Here is a 23,904-nt window from a genome sequence, read left to right as displayed (position 1 = left end):
AAGTGTTTCCTGCACTGCAGTCAAATCAACATGTTTTGCCTTTTCTGCAGTTGCAAGCTTCTCGCCGTTTTCTCGTGAACTCTGCACTGGCTGCTACGAAATGTTGCTGATGGGACCGAAAATGTAACTGTCGCTAAGCGAGAGAGAGAGAACAAGAGTGACAGAAGAGAAGAGAAGTTTTCAACATGACCAAAAAGATTGATTCTTTTTTTTTTTTTACTGAGAAGTGTAGGTCAAGAAAACAAATGGTTTGACCCTTCTTCTGCTCTTTTCCACGAAGAGTGCAGGACAAGCATTCAGGAGTGTTTTGTGTGAGGTATATGGGAAATGGATTGAGTTTACAGCAATCTTCTGGAATAAAATGTAGAGTTTACGAGGAAGGTATTTAAAAGGTGATTTCACCGCCGGATGTTTTAAGATTAAAAACCAATCCGAGCGATATTTCGTCTTGAGGACATTCTATGCACATCTCTTCACCAAGCGCAAAAGGCGTCTCTGAGTGTTTTCTGTAATCTGAAGCAGAACGGCCCCAAGCGTACAGTATGTTTTGCGGTGTGACTTGGCAGCGCGGCATGTCCGGGAAAGCTACGGGTTAATTTAAGACTGGAAGCAAAAGCTGTTGCCAATTAGGAGCAGTGAGCTCCACATGTGGGCCATGCGTGCGGCTTTCTCCAGAAGGAGCAAAAGGGGGCAGAGACCACTGAGTGCAGCGGAGCTCCAGATCACTCGCCGTTACCGAGCCAAGATAAAAGTCACCTGAAGGATTAACGGAGAAGACCGAGATAACCTTTCGCACGGTCTTCCTTTCGGCACCTCAACATGGCACGTGTGGCCGCTATGTTTTTACTCGGTCTCACTTTTTTACTGAGCAGAAGTGAAAGCGCTTCCGAAATGTGCCGGGGGCCTCGGTGCCTCCCTCGCCGGGGCCGGAGCGCGGCACAAGGCCCGACGGACACTCGCGCGCCAGCCTCCGGACGGCAGCTTCGCCTCTCGACGCAATCCGGGCAAGGTCGAGCTTACCCCAGTTACCGCCGGCAGGATGCCCGTTACGGTCTTCACCAAACCGACGCCGACGTCCACCGTCAACACGGAGGCTTCGCGCAACCGACCGGTACCGACGCTACGAGAAGGACCGACCCGAGAACCGTCACAGCTGAGGTGTTTCATCCCGGCTGCGCGGGCGGAACCTGCCCGACCGCTCGTCGAGCGACAGCCGACGGCCGGGATGCGTCACGACAATGCAAAGGGAACGAGTGTAACCTGGATCTCCGCACGCGCCAGAAACCAAAGCCTTGCGACGGCTGCAATACGCACAAGGGAGAAGACGGGAGACGGAACTCTTCGCCGCTGCACGTAAGAGACGGAGCGACGCAATTTACGGAGGAGCGGGCAGAAGGCGGCGCACTGATACAGTTGACGTGTGACATGAAATCAGGTTTGTATCCAAATGATCGAGACACCACACACTTCATCGTATAAGGCCACAACAAAAAATGCGTCCTTCGCAAACACAAGAATGTTGACGTTTGACTGAAAGTGTCAGAGAGTTATTCATTTAACAATGGAATTAGTGGTAAATAACTGAGGATTGCGACCTTTGTACAGGGAGAGCGTCCATTCAAAAAAGACACAGATGGGTTAATAATTCAATTGGAGACGAGACCGTTCCGAGAAAAGTAGGTTTGTTCCATACTTTCGTTGGTAAATTGGTTCATGATCAATTTGAGTGGGAACTGATGGAAACCTGTCAGAATGGTGCTCTTTTGTTTTGGGATGAATTTCATAGGGAGCTCTCGTGAGCAAGGTGGAGGATTAAGAAAGGAGTCAAAGAGTATGTTTCAGGTCTCTCAGGAACTCAGAAGGATTCAACATTCCAGTACACTTCAAACCTGGTAACTCCCTGAGACAAAGACTGGACACTCCATACCCAGAAAAACAATCTGGTTTCAGTGAGTCATGCGCTACTAATATTGGAAAGCGGCCAAGCAAGCACTGAGTAGCCGCATGTCACAATACAGACGGGCTAACGCTTTAGGTCAAGACTTCTTCCAAGAGAAACGGCACTCCTTTGAGGAGACAAAATGTTCACTTTATGGAGAGAGAGAGAGAGGACAGATGGTTTGAAAGCGGAGTGAAAGAGAGGCCGTCCACGTGAAGGTTGAGAAACCATCTCGAAACCGCACCCTCTACCTCGCGCATACAATGCCGTCCTTTCGCCCCTTCCCAAAACACTCAATAATTTAGCCTCGAACAAATCCCACGGTCGCTTTTGACCTTTCACAACCGTTGTTACAACTGAATGGGATATTAACGAGGGCGGGCACAGGCCTTTCATCGTAACGACTGTTGTTTCGCCTCCCAAAAAGAGTGACGCCCTTTGTGGTTGGGGGATAAATAGTTGGCTTTTCATACCAACACTCAGGCTAAAGATGTCCAATCTCGCCGATGTGCATGAAATGATGAAGCCCGCTCCGATGAGAGGTGAAACGTCTTGTAAGACAACCACAGTTGTCTATTTCGGTATTTTTTTTGTTTTGTTTGTTTTTTGCAGCAGCAGTTTTCAAAGGTGAGGTGCAAATTGAGGAAATAGTCAAGTCGGGTTTATTTGTAAAGCCCTTCATCACAAAAGAGTCTCAAAGGGCTTCACAGGGCCACAGGTGGCAATGATTGGTGACATCCCATAATCAGGCAAGGAAAAACTCAAAACCTCATTTGGGGCATGGGAAACCTTGAGAAGGGACCCCTGATGGGCGGATCACCCTTCCAGGACGGCCGGGCTGCGATGGATATCGTGTGGGCAACATTTATCGCATGGTCTGGTGCTGTACAATGTTCATAAAAGTCCATTTAAGATGAAGTGCCGCTGGTAGAAAGTGGTTGGTTCTGCCTCTGGAGCCGGCCCGCTCGGTCGCAGCGGAATCCTCCAGAACGACGACTCCGGGGAAGTGGTCCACCGCAGATCTTGGTGCAGAAATACAAGCCCAATTCCAATGAAGTTGGGACGTTGTGTTCAACAGAAATAAAAACAGAATACAATGATTTGCAAATTGAAAAAAATGAAATCTAGGTTGAACGTGATTTGCAGATCATTGTATTCTGTTTTCATTTATGTTTAACACAAAGTCCCAACTTCATCGGAATTGGGCTTGTAAAAGAAAACTTTATTTCACTGCTCAGAAGCAAAACTGATCACTAATTCCTTAATTCCTCTCACGCTCACTTACACTTTGCAAAGCCCCATTAAACAACATTGTGTTCACAGCGATGTTTGATGCCTTTTTGTGTCATGAATTTGTATGAACTTGTTTGCCATCAAAGACTGACAGAGTAGCGTACAGACTGATCAGTTGCGGCTGATCAGTTGGGTGTATCGTCTGACCACATCGGTGGGAAAACCCTCAACGGGGACCCTTCCCCCTCTTGCTGCAGGGAGCAACGTTGTTCCTTCTGACGACGCCGTCATCCTGCAGCTGCAGCTGTCCGAGGACCAAGACGAGCTCGTCGAGGCCTTCAAGGGTCAGCAGGAAGAGGTCAAAGTGATGCATCGACTCCTCAGCGAACAACAGGTGGAGCTGGTCCACCAACAGAAAAAAATCCTGATGCAACAGAAGAACATGCAGGACTACATGGAGCAAGTCAGAAGTTAAATCGAGCATGTTGTGATACACGCCGGAAGGACATCACTTGTGTTTGCTAGATTTGTTCTTTATGTGTTGTAGGTCAAGGCACAGTACAACATACTGTTGGACACAATCAAGCAAATGTCTATGCAGAACCTCCAGGAGGAGCTGGACGGTCACAGGCAGACGGTCCTGAGCGAGTCGAGCGGACCCCGTCGCGTTCAGCACAAGGTGGACATGGAAGCCAGTGTCATGGAGGTCAACGTTTTCTTCTTACATTTATTTTTGAAGAAGTCTTCGTCTTATTATAGTCTAAGTCTTGTTTTCTGTGTAAACGCATTCGTTTGGACGAGAAATAAGACAAATATTCTTGGCAGGTTTTTGCAGTGTAGTCGTAGTGAGTTGCAAATTTGGACCAATGTGTTCGTTCGATGGCCACCAGGTGGGCCGTTCCCTCGTGGCCTGTGGGAGCTGCGGCCCTGAGGAATACTGCGATTTCGCCAGCGCTCATCCCCGCTGTGACAAATGTACCGTCTGTCCTGCCGGCTTCTTCCTGCTCGCGCAGTGTTCCGTCCACGCGGACAGAATCTGTCAGGTGAGAGCGAAGCGGTTTGCGGGGCGGGCCGCAAACCGTTCAATGGCTCCGAACAGAAAGAAAAGAAACAAGTTTTGTTCATTTGGGTTCAACGGCGCACGGCTGAGTTTCCTTTTGTTGTTCCAGGACAGAGATGAATGCCTTGAGCTAGCGGACCTTTGCGAAGATCAACATATATGTGTCAACACACCAGGTAACGCTGACAAATGACCGACACGCAGAAGGCACAATTTATAGAATATGTATAGAAATATTGCCATATCAGATATATTTGGTTGTTTTACTTTTAAATAAGGGAGATGAATTTGATGAAGTATTGGTAGGTCTGTGTAAATATTTTTGCCACATCTGTGAATTAAATATTGGACGGTCATAAAGGGAGAGTTTCTGCTGCATTTTTTTTTTTTATGAGATTGCCCGGATACAACCAATGAAATGTCAGCTCACGTAACGGCAATTCATTTCTTTTTTTGCCAGCGTGTTGTTCTGGCAGATATCTAGAACGCCCGCCTACCATCATGCATGTTTTGAAATGTTCATAATCGTTTCCTATTGAGGCAGGACTTTCACATCAGCTTATCCATAAATGTTTTGAATGGTGTTCCTTGTCTTCCATGTTATTCCCAGGTGGATTTAGATGTCAGGGAATGACAGCGCGAGAGGCCAGAAGCGGCATGTGCGGCCACGACTACTTCTACAACTTGGACATGGATGAGTGTCAGGCCTGTGCCGAGTGTGAAGGACAACCAGCGACATCACCGTGCACATTCACAACAGACACTGTCTGCTCCGGACCTTCTACTGGCGACAATGTCCTCTCTCTGTCCTGGACTGGAGATGTGAGCCAACCCGTCGCCAAAGGCCACGCTGTGAATCTGGCCTCGCCAGGCGTGAACCTTCACATCCGGGCAGCAGGCGACGCGGGCCCGGCGGCGGCCGAGGACGGACGCCTGCGGCTGAAGAACCACGGTCTGCTGTGGCTGGACGAGAGCCTCTCGGTCGACCACGGCTGCCGCAGCTTTGTTCAGGCGTGTTTGCGTATGAGCGTCCCCGACGGCTCTGAAAGTCGCGACCTTAGCGGCGTCAGGATCGAGCAACAGGAAGCGAGGTCGCTCCAGGGCGTCAGCCTCAGCGGGGTGGCGGAGGTCGCCCCGGGTCACGTGATCTCCACTTCCCTGTGGAGTGCTAACCACCACTGCAACCAGAGCGACGGTCTGCGGCTTCACGAGCCCTCGGCTGCTTCTCTAAGCCTCTTGTGGCTCTCCCACGACACCGGGGCCGTCGCCGTGACGGCACAGGCCGCGCTGTCCGCTCACTACCACACAAACCATCGCCCTAGCTTTCGTATCACCTCCACTTCGGACGCTTACGTAGTTGTGCCGACTCACGACGGCCGTGGGATACGTTTTGCGGAAGGTGGTAGCGTGCGCTTCGTATTTCAGCAGGCGTTGTACTCCATGGGCCAGGCGTGTGTGAGTGAGGGTTTCCAGGTGTTGGCCTACCTCAATCGTAACGGTACGGCTGCGGAGCTGTGCCGGTCCTTCAAACCGGGCGTCCACTATCGCGACACATCCATTTCTCTCTCTGGAGCGACGGAAGTTGGTCCCGGAGACACACTGGCCTTTGAGGTTCTGTCTCCTGCCCAGTGCAACGTCCGTTTCTTCAGCGATGACACCGGCATTAGTGGCCTCAGCTTGGTTTGGGTTCCTGCTGCGATCTCCTCCTCCATGTATGCCTCTGTGGCTCAAAGCGGTCTTCCTTCAGGAGCCGTCAGAAACAAGCCTCTGTTCTTCAGCCGGACCGGTACCGAGGTGTCCCAAATGGGGCTGGCCGGGAAGGGCTCCGCAAATTCCAGCCGAGATTTTGTCTTCAGAGAAAGCGGCACTGCCAGTGTAGCTCTGGACCTTAAGCTGATTCACTCCTGCAGCCTGGTCAAGGTGACTCTGCTCAGACTAAACGACCCACAGACCCCTGGGGCGGCCTGGGAGGCGGGGGGCGCGCGACCCGTCCCGCTGGCCCGGCAGGTGGGCGGACGGATGCCCGATGGTAGCCGGTGGGCCGGTGTAAGCCTGCGGGCGTGCTTCCAGGTGCAGAATGGAACCACAGTGTTCTTCACGCTGGACTGCGTGCGAGGACGAGTCAACCAGGTCAGCCACCACGCAGGAAGCGGAGTGTCACTTCTCTGGGTGGCGGCGTAACATCAGACCTTCTACCCTCTTTCAAGTCACGATAAGATCTGACAAATTTCATTATCAATTCCATGTTTGTTCTGCCTTTCCTTTGCAGCTATACCAGCTTCAACTCTAGACTGTTTCAATGGGATTTTTGTTCATTTATCCAGAAGGACATTGGTGATGTCACCAATGAATGACGACGATGAAAGTGTTTAGGGGGGTTTAGATCAGGGCTCTCAAATTCTCCCACACTATGCTCGTACAATGAAACAGAACACAAAAGGGTTTTCGAGAAACAACTTGTGCCTCCGAAGTTCATGTATGGAACCGTTTATGAATCATTTGATAGTGACACCAGAATGCAGGCAATGAATAGATGAGCGTTGTACTTTTTAGCTTTATACTGTATGTTCATGCCCAGGTGCACACAGGTGGACAAATTGAATTGATTGGATCGATGATAAACTGTCTGCATTAAGATCCATCTGTCCATTTCGAATACAGGCTTGTCCCGATAAGGGTCACGGGTGATCTGGAGCCTATCCTTTAGGCGAGAGGCGGGCCAAATTCTGGACTACAGCCGCTAGTCAATGGCAGGACGCATACTCGCATTCACACCTTTGGGCACTCTGTAATTGACTTAAGAATCGAGTTTTGGAAATTTGGGAGGAAGCCGAAGTACCCGGTGAAAACCCCGAGTTGGACGTCCAGCCACTAGCTCACTGTGCTGCCTGCCATTAGATGAGTGATTCTCACCTGGTGGATCCAATTTAATTTAGACTCCATTTTGGGTCCCGAGTCCCCAAAGAAAATTTATTCGGATTTGGATTTTTTTTCCAGTACAGTACAGAGGTGTGCCAAGCTCCCACATGGAACGTATTAGCTAAGCCACAGGAAGTGTTACTTCCTTGTTCTCTAGCCACTAGTTGACTCTTTAAAGAAGATTGCTTCCTCACTTATTCTGTCAGAAAAAGATTTCCCAAAACAACACACACACGCACACACACACACACACACACACACACACACATTGCTATCACGTGCAAAGGACGGAATCTAAAATGGAAGGAAACATCCATTTTCTTTTACCGCTTATCCTCACGTGGGTCGCGGGCGTGCCGGCGCCTATCCCAGCTATCTTCCACCAGCAACCATTCACACCTACGGGCAATTTAGAGTCTTCAATCAACCTACCGCGCATGTTTTGCGGATGTGGGTAGGAGAAAAGCCACGCAGGCACGGGGAGAGCATGCAAACTCCACACAGGCGGGGCCGGGGATTTGAACCCCGGTCCCCAGAACTGTGAGGCACATGTGCTAACCGGTCAAGGAAACAGAAAACTTTGATATTTTGCTCACATTAAGCAAACACAATTCGAAAAACATTGTGATGAAGCCCTTTTGTTGCCTTTAGGCTGAGGCATGCCACCACTCCACTCTCGGTTTCTGCGTTTGTTAGCCGCTATTACGTTGTCACTTTAGCATGTTTCAGGAACCGTTATAAGAAATCATGCTGTAGCATTGTGTAACAAGAAGGTGGATTTATCGTCTTGTATTGAAGTAATATAGCCAGAGAACCTTTCCAATGTTCTGGCCACATTTCCCGCTGTCACATACATTTGTCGTGAACATGCGTTTCACGTTACATGTCACATTTTCTAATCTACTGCACGCCTTGCTTAATGGCTGGTACCGTCAAAATGCAAATGTCATGGGGAGGCAGCGTATTAGGCCATGTTAAGTTGTACCCATCGTTTATCACAGCAAACATGTATTAGGTTTATATTTGATAGGGAGGGAAATCAAATAAATCCATTTGTTGTACCCGTTTCCCGCCACTACGCTTGGGAGAACATTCCAGGTGGTTCCAATGAGACAAGAATTTAGTTGCCAAAATGATATTTCTCAAAGCCCCGGTGGCCCTCCGACAAGCTCCGCATTCCCACGGTGCTAAATCGCTTTGGCACAAAATTCAAAATCAAACGTTCTCAGGCTTATGAAAACCAGCGGTGCAGTCGATGTTGGCAAAGACCCCCAGGTCGGTGTGTGTGTCCGTGCTATGAATTATTCAATAAATCCAAATTTATTCGAGGTGCATGAATAGAGCCACAGGGATAAGAATAGTGCTGGCCAGCTAATTGGCCCCTCAACTTTGGAATTGGAGTTGTTTTAACGGAATGTTCGGGTCAGAATAAAGCTTTTTTCCAAACAGTTAATGCATCCAAAGAGTCAGTGCGCGTGTAAGTCAAAACAGGAGACAAAAGCCAAGGTGGAGTCAATCACTCCTGGACAACGATGGCTGACCATTTCATTGTATGACAAAGTAATGGGCCCCCTAAACCTAAGAACTGGTTGGGCCACCCTCAGCAACAACTGCAATCAAGCGTTTTCTAGAACTGGCAATGGCAATGAGTTGCAAATGTTCGTCTCTTCAGTCCATAGAATATTGTCCCGAAAGTCTGGAGATTCATTCAGATGTTTGGTTTTTTTTGGGGTTTTGAGAACGGGTCCAATATTTTTCCACACCATCGCAGCTTTTAAAAACCAAACCCTTGCAGTCTTTTGCTTAGCACGTTTTTGGAAATGTTATTTTAAAGCTAAAGGAATGAATACCAATGTATGCACGCCGCTGTTTCTTCTGTGTAAGTAACAAAGGAACATTGCATGATAAAGTAGGAGAGGCTGTGCTGCAAATACCAAGTCAAGAAGTCCACGTGCAACTAACTTGTCCATCTGGTCGTCATTCTGATAGTTGCCATTTTTAATTCCAAAAGCACTGACATCTAATTGATGACGGTGTCATAGCTGCAATGAAATGACGGACCGCCACCGAGATTGTGTTCAAAGTGAGAGGCAGACTGACATAAGAATGATTTATTCCTTTGGACTTTCCAACCCTGCAGGTTTGGGTTTTAAATGCGCGAATTTCTGCTTTCATTTCATATTCCGCACTCTCATAAAAAGGAAACGCGTAATCCATTTCAACAGTGTCAATACTAGAGGGTGTAAAGAAAACAACTTAATATTTAGTTATTCGTTTTTATTTTCTTCATATATTCCACATTTTGCTGCAACAGAATACACCAACATACTTTCTATCGACCAGGGAGTGAATTAAATGTGTGCCAATGCAACGGTCCATTAGAGCAGCCACAATCATTTTCGATTTAAATAAGATACAATTGCAAACGTAGACGTTCACGTCTCGCTCAGAGTTGTCGCGGCACTGTCCCGAAAGCACGACTTCTCCTCGGTTGTTCGGCATTCGACGTGAAGCTCAGCAACCGTGTGGAAAATTGTTAACGTCCAATATAGTGAAATGAGGTCAGGAAATTGAAATTTGTCAACTGTGATTAAAAAGATGCCAGGCGTCTTAAACGACACACTGTGCACCGTTTGGCAGTTCGAGCGGAGTTACTGTCGTACGGGATTCAAATCGGCCAGGTATGGGACGTGATCATTCCGGCGTCCGTGTCGAGCGCTGCGGCCGTCAATCGTTTGCTGACCAATGAGAGACAATCTTTGAGGCAAATTGCAATTCATTTGTACTGCAGCAAAAATAAAATGGCTTCCACACAGATGGCGAGACAAACGGAACTGACGCATATGCTGGATGGCAGATGTATTGACTGTACTTTGGTACTTACTAATACATGTACGGTTCGTGTAAATATTTATTCAAGTTGCCAAAAGCTACTTAATGCATGTATATAGAATGACGGCAGTACGAAACTTTCCACTGAATGCAATAATGTCCGAGACCCATTACACGGCAGAGTGCGTTTTTTGGTCCGTGCTGCAAAGACACACGAGAGTGAAATGTGAAAGCGAGGACGATGGCGATGGCAAGTGTGCGGGAGTGAAAGCGAGAGGCGGGTGCATGACATTGTTAAATAAGGCCAGAAGGAAGAAGAAAAGTCGTTCAGTGCAAGATCTCCAGGAGGAGACGCTTGAAGTCTCCGGCACACTCGGCATCCAGGGCCTCTTTTAAGGTGACGTCGTACTTTTCCAGGTACACGTCCTTCACCGTCTCAAGGTCAATCTGGTGGACAAAGGCGTCGTCAGCATCGTAAGCAAAGCGGCGAGCCGCACGACCGCAATTTGTACACGCGACCTAAAAAAAACGTTGTCCGTTTAGTTTTTCCGAAGGTTTTTTTTTTGAGGATGATGGCCAGATGTTACATTCTGGAAAAGATCCATTTTCCAAGGGATGTCAATGTAAATTGGGATTTCCACCAGCCTCGCGGAATAATTCAACCTTTGAGGCTCCACTGATAATTCTACTGGCTTTTCAACAAAACGACTTCTGCTGATGCTGAGCATATTGGCTCCTTGGGATTATTCAGTCGTGTTAATAAAGCGACGCTGCAAACCTGCATCATAAACGTACTCATATTGTAATCGCAGTGCAACGTTGACGCAATGTTGTAGACGCACCTCCGAGCGACCCACGATCATGCGGATGAGTGTGTCCTCATCGGTGCCGAGTCCCTTCATAGCGGCATTAAGGCGCCGGGCGAAGTACAGCTGAGGGTTCTTGGCACACCGAACTGGATAAGGAGACATCAGTATCACCGTTGTCGTATTAATTAACAGACATAAAGTGCTCAGTTTTGAAAATGCGATTGTGCTTTCAGCCCTAGGTCTGGTCTTGAAAATGACTTGCAGTATATTCACCGCAGCTTTAGTACTTGCATACCTAGAGTGACATAACAGTCCTTCAGAGTTCCTGTGGCCTCCGAGTCAATCGTGTCCAAAATATCCGTCCCCGATAGCTTGAATCGAAAGACAAAAATGTGAGACTCGACTGAATCGGTATTAAGATCAAGTCAGGTCCCGGTCCGGAATGCGTGTTTGTGCGCTTCTTACCGCCTCGTAAGCCTTAAAAGTGGCCTGAAGCTGCACGTAGTTCCTGTGTGTGAGGACGTAGCTGAAGGTCGACTCGTCCGTGCCAAACATGCCTTCTCCTGCCTGGTGGTTACAAACAGACGACAGCAGGAAATCTGGAGCTCATTAAGAGACTTTGGCCCGTAGTGCTCGGGGTTCGAGCAAAAGCAGCACTTCCGGGTTCATTTGGGGGCAGTGGGAGTGAGAGCAGGTACAATCGGGCCCCGAGATCCCACATTTACGGAGATCCCAAACACATCATCTACGTAGATTGCCATCTTTTCTTCCGGTCCAAATAGCCGGCGCTAAATTCTGCCAGACTGCACACGTTGCTGGCAACAGGTGCAAAAGTGGTGGGAGACCACCATATTGGGGAAAAAGGTTTTGCGCTTGAGGTAACTGATGGTTTTCACCATGAACATTTTGGGGGAGCGCTGCAAGCACAAAATGAAGTGATGGAATTGGAAGTGTTAGTGGAAGAGGCAAACTAAGGAATGTATCGCTCTGATCATTTTTGAGGTAACCGGAAACCGTATAAAAGTCATGTTTTGTTTGTTTAAACATGCTCCGAGTGAGTGGCAACTGCACGCATCTGCCCATCCTTTGTAAAATAGAGTTCAAAAACTGGAAAGAGGCCGACAACAATATGTATGCATTTAGCGACATAAAATCCGCCACTGCAGTTCCTCCAGTGCTAAATTCGTCTATTTGCTTAAAGTCTTCCTAAAACGCACAAATTGAATTGCGATCATTTTGCGCATTTGGCGGACAATTTCGGGTGCGCCCGGTTAGCACATTAGCTTCCATGCGTTTGTTTGAGCAATCGAGTTTGCGCCCGTTTTTGCACGTGCAAACCGTAAGTAAATCAGACCCTTAGTGAGCAGTGCGGCTACAAGTAGTTTGGAGGCTGACAAACTAACGTGCTAGCTTTCAGATGCTAAAAACATTTATTTATCCATTATTAGTATAAATAAAGTAAGGCTACTCTCCTTGGCTTTGTAATGATTTTTTTCCCACTGCAACCGCCATTTTGACAAACATTAGCTTTTTTAGGTTCTTTTTGTGATGGTTTCCGTTCGTGTTCTCAAACTTCAAGTTTCTACTTGAACATTTTTAGCCATATGCCGTATACTTAGTACATCGTGATAACATTTGTCTGGAATCTGGTGCCGGAACATACAATATTACTACTTCTTATTCGATGACCCCTTTATTGATCCTTTGTGGTGGAGCGCTGGCAATGTCGGCGTACCTAATGAATTGGCCGGCGACGGGAGCATTATTCCTCACCGTGCAATTCCCCCTCGGCAAAAAGCAACACTTCGTCTGTCGTGGAATCGCTTTGTGATTTCAAAATAAGCCGAGTGTTCTTAACGCGTTTCCAAAATGTACCTCGAACAAAGCCGCGGCGTCCTCTTCGGCTAAACCGTCGTCGGCCTCGAAGCCCTCGTCTCTGCTCGCCTGCGGACAGGTTTCGTGATGAAGATCCAGACAATTAGTGAGAAGCGCAAAAGCCAAAGCTGTAGATTTGACAAACACTCCCACAAAGTCTGTGGGATCGGCGTCGTCATGTGCAACGCGTTATTCAAGGCGCGGCTCCGTGGACGTGACTCACGCTGTGCTTGTCCCCGAGTCGGTGAAGAAGGGGAATAAAACGTGCTCAGCTACCTGCAGGAGTGAGATGAGGAGGTTCCTCACGTCTCCGCCCGTGTCGTCCTCGATGTCGGCCTCCAGATCCCGTCCGTGCACTACAACATTACGCTTGATTCTTAACAAATAGTTACTTATCCTTGTAAAATACATTCCAAAACGAATGGCAACATCAGAGTTATACTACAGACGTGTGGAATACGCAAAGGCGGCCAACGTTTGGCCTTGAAATCAACACTCTTGAGCGGCGTTCATCATCTGATCGGAAGAACGTTCGCACAGTTGATCCGACGAGAGAACCTACCCTGGGCGTAGGCCTCTTTGTAAGCGACGATGTCCTGATGGGGAAAACGAGACAGAAGATTTCATCAGAAACATTCCAGCTGTCCAAGTCCATGTCCTGTAATCTTTTGGGAGCTTTACTAGCACTTGTTAACTTCTGGTTTCAATTAGGACGAGTCTCGGATTGTGCCATTTACGGCTCTTTCCGCCGCATGACGAATCGTGCGTATTCGCACTTTCGCTTGGGAAGAAATCTTATTTAATCGCGCTTGGACAGACGCTATTTACGCAAGCATCTAAGTGACATGAAAGCCTGAGATGACCGTCACACTTCAAATAAATTCGTTCCAATGTGTTAATATTCTTGTCCAATTTTAGGAGGGGGGAGGAGGAAAAAAAAAAAAAAAAAAAAAAAAAAAAAAAAAAAACTCATATACCCACAGTATGTTCCATTTGTCATTAAGACCTTGCAATGTTTATATAGGACAAATCGTTTCTGCATTTTCACCAAAATCAAACTGGTTGTTCCCAACCCCAAATAGTAATACATGCAATGCTTTTTGAAGTCGAAATTCTTTGCTGGAGCTAACAAATAGCTTGACATTTAAACAAAAAAGGACATTTGACTTAAACAAAAAGTACGATGCTAGCCTCTGGAAATATGACGAGTCGGTATAAAATACTATTTTGCTACTTTTCTACTGCTATTGAGTGATTTGTAACCGCAAGTTATTTGGATCCCACTTCAGTGAGCTTGCAAGAGATGATTCGTCACGTTGTAAGAAGCCCGAAAGGATACTTGTGCAACTTTAGTGCAATGCAGAAGTGCTTGGAGCATATTTTTGACAGACCTCATTAGTGGCCGTGCACAGGATCTCCACCAGGACGGCTTCGTCTGTGCCCGCCCCCTTCGTGGCCTTCCTCAGCTCCTTGGCGAAGTAGACGCGAGGCGGGTCCAACATGGCCGTCGCGGCCTTCTCGAAGCTGCCGGTCAACTCCTTTTTCAGGACCTCGTCCAACTCCTACAGGAAGAGTACGAGAGCAGCCGTTGCACGACGCGCCGCTGTCGGCGCCGGATGAGGACGGCGTGCGGGCACTCACGTCGTCATACTTCTCAAAGTAAGCCCGCTTGATTTCCAGACGTTGGACTGACGAGCGATTGGCCAGTATTTGAATAATGGCCTCTTCATCCGTACCTGGAAGGCCGACATTTGTTTGTGCAAAATATTGCCTATAAATGACTTTGAATAAAATGACACTTTTTTTGAAAACATCTGAAGCGGATCTTGCCAAGCGCAAGATATGTTTGCTTTCATTGAAGAGCGTTCAAATGAACCGAACGTGAGGAAGCCGGAGTACCCCGAGAAAACCCGAGCGAGCACGCAGCTCAAAAGGCGTTGTCTATTTTTTTTTTTTTTTTAACACTTGTAAATATGTTTTATATGATCCCCATTCCAACACATACTCACCTAAACCTTTGCATGCTTGTCGAATAGCTTTTATGTCAGCTGTGACGTCAAAGTCCTCAAATGGGACGACTGTAGGCTAGAAATGAGAAAGGGACCAGAGAAATTGTATGAAAAAACAGGATTCATTATTGGCAGCTGGGAAGAAAAGAAAAAAAAAAAAAAAAAAAGATTTTATAGCATCTAACATGGACCTGAACACAGAGCGCATTTGCAAAGACAACGCTCACTGAGAGAGATTCATTTCTAGATATTGCGAATACAGTCGAGAGACCAGCGAAAACGCCCATTATAATTGAATAAGCTGGGATAAACCACCAATGGGTTGATTCCGCTGAAAAACACTTTTTTTTTTTTTTAAATTCAATAAATGGCCGCATGTCAAACCTGGAGAATGCCAGGTCAACTGTATTGTGCAGATGTCTACAACGGCACTGCATCATTGTTGGCATGAGCTCAAAGAATAAATACATAAATACACATTTAAAAAAAAAAAAAAAAAAACACACCTCTCAGTTTGACAGCATCCCTTAAAACTGAATATGATCATGTTAGTAAAGGTTGAGGGTTTTTTTTTTTTTTTTTTTTTTTTTGGGGGGGGGGGGGTTGCTATTCATCTCAACTTCAAGCAAGTTGTGACTGGGCCGTGTACGAACTTCAAGTCAACAACAGAAGAGTAAAAGCGTTGCTGCCTCTCGTGAGCGATCCTCATCCCGAATGAAACCGGAGCAGCTCGGGCGCTGCTGAGTCATCGCCGGGAGGGGCGCCCGCCCGCCTCCACCCACCCACCCACCCATCTCTCCTCTCCGTCCATTCAATGCAGCGTTATTGATTGGCCCTTCTCACAAATTCCAAATGATGGCTGCTCTGCGTCACCTTTGCAAGAAATGTGCATCTTTTGCAAACAAGTCATTTTAAGAGACGATCCAGCACTAAATAGAACCACGTTTGTTGCTGTAATAAGGTAGAACACTGACCCCATGCAACTGTAGCTGCAAAAAACTAAAATACAATCCACTTCTCCGTGCAAGTGCAGACGTCGAGCACATTTGATAAGCACCTTCATATTAAAATACTAAAAAAAAAAAAAAAAAAAAGTGCAACCAAAGCTGAAAAGTACGACGCCCAAGTGACCCCCTGAACGCCCCCCGACGAGATCGAGTTGACATCAGACGAAGTTTTCCTACCTGCACGTTGCCCATGTTGTGTGTTGACTCCCAAAACACAAGGCGAAAGGTGTTGCGTGTGTTTGTTGGGCGTGTGTGGTTTCCTGTGCCGAGGAGGAAGAGGAAGAGGATGATGATGATGATGATGACGACGCCGGGGAGTGCCAGGTCCCGCAGAGAGAGGATCTGCCCTGTCCGGTACTGCAGGACTGACGTCACTACAGCGTATTTCAAAATAATAATAATACCAATTTTTCAAAAAGTGCAACAAAACAGAATATGATCGCCGCTATAACGGATGACGACTGTACTTGGGCTGCTTTTGTCACAAGCGTCATAAATACATGGGCTCGTTCTATTATTCCACCAGAGGGCAGCAGAGCGCCTCCAAATATTTGGAAACACTTTGAATGGAGCTCAGATTGCTTTGGAGGAAATTGACGCAGCAATTTTTGGGGCCCAGAAAGAAAGAAAACCATCGAATTCGCTCTAGAAATGAAGAATTAAGATTATATCCTGGCAGAATATCATTCATATCTTCCTGTGCATTGCGGAGTACTTGTGCTTCCTGACCTTTTTGGAGTCAAAACTCAAAAGGACAAATTTCGGGATGAACTTCAAATGCACTGGCGACACCTTGCAGTTGGAATTTATTTGAATTTGCCGTTCAGTTGCGCGAAACGTCGAACAGTTGGACACGTGCTTTCAAATGTTTCGAGAAAGCCAAATGAAATTGGCGCGTTTTAGGTTCACCCGGAAATTTCCCCCAAAAGCGCAGTAGCCTCAACTTTTTGTGAGGAGTCTATTTGCCATTGGAAAAACCATCACGGCGCAAAGCTAAAGAAGAAATACCTCCAAAAGTACGGCAAGCATTCGCGACAGGAGCTTCAGAATTGGAACAAGGAAAGCTCGACAGGTGAGCGACATGTGAAGGATCTGATTGGTCGAGGAGCAAATGCACACGCCAGATGGAAAGGTCAACAGGTGCAACTTATAACGAGCTAAACAACAATTAGCTTAGTTCACGTGAAAGTGAAGGTCATACCCGTGCATAAAAGTCAACTCAACTCGAAGTCGGTGGGTTATAATTACAGTCGATATTTGTTTGAAAGACACTTGGAGGCCATACATGTGAAACAATCAGAGGTGGGAAAAAGTATACACATACGCTAATTAAGTAGAAGTTAAAAAAAAAAATTCCAATTCTGGTAAAAGTAGACGCACTGATTCAAGTAAAATCAGCGGCGTCCAAAATGGACGGATGGATGGATTTTCATTTTAATTCATAAGTGAGACAGATCAGTGAACACTGAGTTTTAATAGAAATATTTCATTCTGAACTAAGAACATTGTATATACATGCAACACAATATGAAGAGTCACATAGAAATACTTCCACGTGGGTGCTTGAAGAGTCTGGAAGCATTTTGGGAGTGAAACCAGATCACAAGCAGAAAATACTGAGCAAAACATGGATTTAAGGCCCGCTTTAGAAAAACATGAGTGAGAATTCAATGGTTATTTGGTTGCAGAAACACACAAAAAGTGAGTTTGCACATTCAAAACGACGAAAAGTCAATGAGCAGTGAGAAATGAAATGACATTTTATAGAAACACCGACTTTGATTTGAAATATAACTCCTCTTGCACATTCTCTTCATTTGTGGATGTTCGGTGAAGTGGCTCTCGCGTGAATCATTTAGCGTGACGACGGCTAGCGAGATTGACTCTTGATGATGTCACAGCGACTCAAAAAGAACTACGCCATGTACAGAATTCAAATGTAGGCAAACAGACTTAACAAAGTGCAATCGGAATGTGAAAAAGTGATAGAAGTCATCCAGTATTCATCGTATTTTAGTACTTGCACATCGTGAATGGTTAGCATGTGCGTCTGAGATTGCAATCCTGGCTGGGCTCTCCCTTGTGCTGTGTTTTCACGTTCTCTCCGTGCTACGATCCTAATGAGGACAAGTGCTAAATTTGGTCAAAATGTACCATAACGGAGCGGAGGGTAGAAAATGATGCGGGACGTTTTCAAGAAGAGGGCACAGTTACGACATAAAAACGCAAAACAGACCGTCGCGGATGCGTTCCACGCTCGTTTATAACTGCAAGTTGTCTGCAATATTTGTGTATGTCATCAATACATAAAACATAGTAAGTGCACAAAAGGTGTGCATTTCCCGTGGTGCACTAGGAGACAAATAGCGTAACAACATGAATAATTCCACACTTGCAAAAAGTCAAGCCGAATACACTCGGATGCGCCGCATGCAATTGGGCTTTTCCAAGGTGCCAACGGACTGTAGAAGAAGACTGGACAACAATATTTTCTTATTGCCGTGTTCTTCTAAGCACACACACGCCGTCATCGTCATGCGATGAATAAAGTTGTTGGGTCTTCTTTCTAATAATGCTTTTTTTGTGTGCAGTTTTAGGATTTAATGGACTGAAATAAGCTCCCGCTAGGACCAGTGCGTCATCAGCTCTTCAGGGAAACCTAAACATCGAAGTCCAACAAAAGGATCGGGCGAAGCATTCATTGTTGTGTCAACGAGATGAAAACAATGCAAGTACGATTCCCGTTCCCTTGAGTAAAAGAAATGTGGGCTGCGGAAAAGATGAACAGTAGCAATGTGGCAGCTTAAAAAGTCCACTGTGATACAGTAAAACTGTTCCGTGCTTGACCTAACGGCCAATAAGGACAAAAAAAAATAAAAAAATAAAAAAATGAAACGAGGAAAAACCGGCGCTCGGGAGTCAGCTGTCCATTCAAGAAGAGCTTGAGGTGTGCTCACGTATTTTTAATGCGACACGGCTCGCAAGCGGGCAACAAAATGTTCTGTAGCCTGGCAAGCTAGTGCTAAGGCTAACATTTGTATGTAAACATGCCGGTGTTCTGTCCAATCATGCTCTGAAGCTTCAGTCAACATTGGTTCGCGCGCGAGAATAAATGTTAGAGAATGGGCAACCGAGTATGTTGACAACGGCAAGCGCAGGAGGCGAAGCGCCGGTCGCAATCGCAATCCTATCGGTCGACACCGAGGTGCGCTGTCGGAAGAGTTTTCGTTAAAATGTTATACTACACGGAAGATAGCCCAAAAATCGAACACGCTAGACTTCGCATTTGGGCGTCGTAGGTCCAAATCGTTGGTCGTGGATTATGTCACACTGCAAGAAGCTTTGTCGTGCCGACCAAATATGACGGGTCCAATCCGGGAAATCGCCCGCGATCGTTAATCGGGCCAATATCGGGGATCAAATCCTGTAGTCTGATCTCGGCAAATCGGCAACTTGCAAATGTTTGGTTCGTTTTCATGGACATCGGTGGGGCTCGGTCAGCAATAAGCGTAACTGCCAGTTGAGCTAAAGGAAACATTTGTGGCCCTGGTCCCTGCTCACGCTTTGAAATGAAATGAAAGAATGTGCTGAATACAATTTAAAAAAAAACAACAACAAATTCATACAATTAATAAATGCCATGAATGAATAAATACAGTGAAGCAATTAAGACAATATAGCGTGCTTGCGTGTGTTTTAAGTGTGCCCCTCTGACAAAACCCCTGGCCCCGCCCCCCTTTTAAAATTGGTCTACAACCGCCACTGTCTGAGATAAGAACAAATCGCATTCAAAAACCTAATGCACAAATAATGTAAGCGCTGACAAAATTGTTTGTCAAAAGCGGTAGCCTATTGGCCTTACATTAATCCGTCACTCATATAATGTTGTTGGATTCAATTCTTTCTCAGGACTTTTTAAACAAACTTTGTTTGCGTGCGGTCGAGCAAAATATTCCATGATTTGTTTTTCATTTACGTAGTAAAGAAGTGCGCTGCCGCTGCTGCGAGTAAAGAAAAGACATTTCACTCTCACTCCCTGTGGCGTTACCTTCAATTGAGAATGCTGGATGATATTCCGATTGGCAACTGCGCCACGGCCTTCCTATTAAATTGCCCCGTCCCTCCAACTGGGCTCCAGTCTCATGTCCCGCTCTGTCGAGCGTGCAACGTTTACTAAGAGTTGGGAGCATAACCAATACGCATTGATGCATTGTCACGATTCGATGGTCCTAATTGAAGAAAAAACACAAAACAAAAACAATTGTCAAAGCACTTCCGCTGCGCCGCCAGCCACTTTGGATGTGGCTACGGCTACGGAAACATGCGTGAAAAGTGCATGGAAAGCAGTGACGCAACTTATTGGTGACCGCACAACATCCAAAATAGTTTTGCTCGAGCACGTCGCAAACACTTGTGCTGAAGAACGTACTTCGGGGAAATGCCACATTCCCCGTGAACGGTGTTGACGCCTTTGGGTTCTTCGCCAACATTCGAAGCTTCGCACGGTCGTGCGCTGCAAGTCTGTGAATACAAATAGGAAATAATGACAGCGGTCATCATGCCCTCTCTGCGGGGTCTTGGTCCTCAAAGTCCCAGGGACACACGTCAGCCATTTTTGGACCGCTGCCGACTGCAGCTTTGTGATAGCGCTCTTTCTTCCTGTCGCTGGAGGTTTTAGTCTGAGCAAAAGTGCCGTTTATCTCTGCCCTCCTGACCTCTGCCTCCTCTGGGTCTCTGCCGGAGCTGCAACGCCGCTCAGAGACCGCCCCGCCGCACTCGGATGACTGGCTAACACGCCTTCTCTCTGCCGGCGGCTTGCTGGAGGAGCTCCGTCGTTCCCGGGTTTTCTCCCTCCCTTTGTCCTTGTCCGCTTTATGGTTGGATGAGCAGGAGCCTTTCCGTTTCTTCTTGCGTGCGGAAGGGCTGCTGAAGGTCTTCTCCTGCTCGGGCGAGGCCGCGCCGCCGTAATCCCACGGGCAGATCTCGACCATCGAGGAGGGAGGCTGCAGTAGGCTTCCCGTGGACTTGGAGTGGTCCGAGCGGAGCGCCTTGGGCTTCCCGTCCGTCGGTGTGACGCTCTTTTTACGGCGGATTCTGTCTGGGGAAATGGACTCTGAGACCCCGGCGAGCATGGGCTGCACATCGAAATCCCAGGCGCTCACATCCGGCTTGAGGGGCAGAGGCGACCTGGGTCCACGAGATTTCCGTGTTTCCCTGCTCTCCTCCCGTTGTCCTCCTCTATCCTTGGAGCGTCGTCTGTTTGAAGGAGACTGCCCGCTTTTCTGCTTCTGCTGAGACCGACTACATTTTCCGACGCCAGAGCTGCTACTTCCTCTTCGCCCTGCGTCGGTTTGCTCTGGGGCGATGGACACGTGCTTCTGCGTCTTGGCTTCCGATGGCGTCTGAGGCTCCTCCATCTCCCAGGGACCGACTTCGGACACGTCGTACAAGTTCCTGCCGGTTTCAGAACAAATGGATGGCTGGCTACCGCTCACCTAAAATCAAGCAAAAAGAGAAATCGGCATGCAAAATATGAGCGCCCCAACTATTTGTGCCCTCTCACCCGTTTAGAAGGTACCTGCTGCTTCATGATGCCCATCTTCATGGGTGTCTTGGAATACTCCACGGACTGGCTGACGATCATTTTGGGATAATGTTCAGGAGTTTCGTCCACCTCGGATAGCGTCCTCCCCTCCTGCCCCTTCAGACCTTTTTTGCTGGCGTCCTCCGCACTCGCGTCTTGTTGCCCAGCCCCGGCATCTTCTCCTTGGCGCTGGCGATCACACTGAGAGACTTCTGCATGATGGAGGTCCGCAGGTGCACGGGTTTCTTTTCGTGCGTTAAGTTGTGAACGCTCGCCGACTTCCAGAAGAGCGGAACCGACTCGGCGGATCGGGCCGGTTCCAGCTCGGATGGCGGGGCGGCCGGTTCCAGCTGCTTTTTGCAATGTTTGCGGCCAATGAGAGAACCGAGAAGAGAAATCTCTGCGCCGTTACCCACTGGCGTCATTTTGTCCCCTGCGGCGGAGCCACTTTGACTTCCGGTTTCATCATCTCGGTCACAAACATGATCATAGCTCAGCGACTTCTGCAAGCTTATGACTTTGTTATTGAGTGAATCTTCTCGAGGTTTTCCTAAAGGGAGATTGAAAGCAAGTCAAATTCTTGACGTTTGTGAAAAATCCTGCTCTCACTTATGATGTCATTTATAGGTTAATGTAGGAGCAGCAAAACATTTCAGGGGATCAGTTGTAGGTTTTTGAATCATCCCATACACTGGCCATCACGCAGCCATGGGGGTCGGGCGGCGGAAAAGAATGATGGTTGAGGGCATATGGATACAGAGGTTCGCGGACATATCTTAACACGCTTCCATTGGACAGCGTTGAATTCGGCTGTGATGACTTTAAAATGCGCCGATGTACGCCGGTCCGCAAAATTAGCGAAACCGGGTCTAACCCATCTGCGTGCAGAGTTGCGCCACGCGCAGCGCTGGATTGACAACAGTTCCGAAAATAGAGCTTGAAATGATTACTCGTTCCAGTACTCGCTTGGATGAAATGATTTTTGACGATTACCACGTGTACTTTTCCCTATTGTATTGTTTTGCTAAACCTAGCTAAGATGGATTGTAAAGAAGCCTGCAGTAGAGTTGGAGCAGCGAGATCTCACCGTGCTGACTCGTCTCCGTGTGGTTTCTCCTCAAAGTGCTGCGGTCGCTGCCGTGTTCGCTGCCATCTTCTCGGCTGCACTGGCGGTGTAGGTGCATGGTCTCGGGGATCTCCGTGATTCTTTTCATCAGGGTACGGCCGAGGCCCTTTTTGGAATTGCGTTTCTTTTGGAGGTGAGGGTTGTTGGCCAGCATCTTCTTGCGTTTGTAGACTTCCAGCTGGGCGTAGAGCTTTTTCAACTCATCCTAAATAAGAAAAGGAAATGTGGATCAATCCAAATTCTTCTGTACATATATAAAATGATGCTTATTTTGGAGAACTATTACTATTGCAACGACTATCTTTGATGTCGTAAAAAATGCCAAATGATTGCTTTTTTTTTTTTTCAGATCGCTAACGTTTGAGTAAAACTGCATTCAGTCCACTTGTCTGACTTCCGTGAAGACAGTTGGTTCAGTTCCCTCTCAGTGATGGTTATCTGTCTCTTTTTGTGCACCGAGCATCTGCCGCCTTTCACCCAAAACTCAGCTGGGATGGGCTCGAGCATCCCCGTGAACCTCAAGAGGATAAGCGGTGTACAAAAGGGGTGAATGAATGAAAGTACGACCGTCAATGGAACGGCGGCGAGAAGAACCAACATTGCTTTTCCACTAATGAATGGCATCAACGACATTGCTGATACATAGCAAAAGGGATCCAACACAAGTGCTGTAAAATTCTAAGTTCTGTTTTCATTCAGCTTGTTGGTGAGTTATTAATTGACAAAGACTACATTTACTGTATTCTGGTGTATATACTGTGCACTGCTCTAGAACTACGCTGCAACCTACTGGGAGCAGTTTCTAATTTTATGGTCATCTACATTACAGGTGAACATTTTAGAAGCATCTCACACTAGGACACATGGAGACTGTCACCACGGCAACATACAAAACATTAGATTGCACAGGCGCCGGTGTTCAATCCCTACTGTCCTAAATTAATTGTCTGCAAAGATCCCTTACTTGTGACCTTCTTCTGCATTTTGAAGCGGCAGACAAAGTGTGCGAAACCAACTGCAGGCGGACGCGTTTCCTCACCCGTATATCGTCGGGGTCCAAGCTGTGCTCACTCCAGGCCGAGGTGATGCTGTTGTTGAGGTAAGAACCAGATCTTCCCATGTCCAGCTCCTCCTCATAAACCTCAGTGGCAACATCGTCCCGAGCCTGAGTCCCTTTGGACAGAAACTAAGACAGATAGGGAGTGCCACAAAACTAGAAGCACACACTTCCAAAAAGAAAACACAGGAGCACTTATTGTACTTAAATCGTACATCGTCCGAGAAGGTAATCTGAGGTGAGACGGCCCTGCGCAAGCGATCATTTCCTGCAATTAAGACGTTACGGAGATAGATCTTCGGAAATTACAAAGCTGAAATTGAATTTGCTGAATTTGGACAAATGAGCCATTTCTGCCAATTATTCGGAAGCGCAGAATGAAGACAAGGGGCACAGACAATATTCATTTGAATATTAAAATGAAAATAGCGAAAGAAACATTTTGGCCTGACTG

General features: G+C 47.1%; 3 protein-coding genes across 4 annotated transcripts in view; 1 reads left to right on the top strand and 2 right to left on the bottom strand.

Moving 5' to 3' along the window:
* The first annotated feature begins 530 nt into the window (after positions 1-530).
* si:ch211-252f13.5 (uncharacterized) lies at positions 531-8,604 on the top strand. The gene is made up of 6 exons (XM_061796291.1): positions 531-1,435; positions 3,430-3,635; positions 3,720-3,878; positions 4,063-4,215; positions 4,342-4,408; positions 4,843-8,604. Exons 1-6 carry the CDS (start codon positions 820-822, stop codon positions 6,411-6,413), a joined length of 2,772 nt encoding a protein of 923 aa, XP_061652275.1. The 5' UTR covers positions 531-819; the 3' UTR covers positions 6,414-8,604.
* An 809-nt stretch (positions 8,605-9,413) lies between these two features.
* Positions 9,414-20,068, bottom strand: LOC133488448 (annexin A13-like). Of its 2 annotated transcripts, none has more exons than XM_061796292.1 (12): positions 19,732-20,068; positions 15,861-16,057; positions 14,677-14,752; positions 14,309-14,403; positions 14,059-14,229; positions 13,230-13,263; positions 12,944-13,023; positions 12,668-12,736; positions 11,258-11,359; positions 11,088-11,163; positions 10,826-10,938; positions 9,414-10,430 (listed from the first exon to the last, which is right to left on the bottom strand). In XM_061796292.1, exons 1-12 carry the CDS (start codon positions 19,892-19,894, stop codon positions 10,311-10,313), a joined length of 1,296 nt encoding a protein of 431 aa, XP_061652276.1. In that variant the 5' UTR covers positions 19,895-20,068; the 3' UTR covers positions 9,414-10,310. The 2 variants fall into 2 exon arrangements, with proteins under 2 accessions (XP_061652276.1, XP_061652277.1); XM_061796293.1 differs by lacking the exon at positions 19,732-20,068 and adding an exon at positions 16,692-16,833.
* Positions 17,385-23,904, bottom strand: part of LOC133488445 (metabotropic glycine receptor-like) — a 36,473-nt gene continuing 29,953 nt past the window's right edge. Inside the window, 5 exon segments of the mRNA XM_061796284.1 lie at positions 17,385-21,178; positions 21,262-21,419; positions 21,422-21,817; positions 22,355-22,598; positions 23,433-23,579. Of these exon segments, the coding sequence (XP_061652268.1) occupies positions 20,240-21,178; positions 21,262-21,419; positions 21,422-21,817; positions 22,355-22,598; positions 23,433-23,579 (1,884 nt within the window). The 3' untranslated portion in view covers positions 17,385-20,239.

This window comes from Phyllopteryx taeniolatus, chromosome 14, assembly GCF_024500385.1.
Source record: "Phyllopteryx taeniolatus isolate TA_2022b chromosome 14, UOR_Ptae_1.2, whole genome shotgun sequence".
Taxonomy (NCBI): Eukaryota; Metazoa; Chordata; class Actinopteri; order Syngnathiformes; family Syngnathidae; genus Phyllopteryx; species Phyllopteryx taeniolatus.
This window is presented reverse-complemented; position numbering and strand designations above follow the sequence as displayed.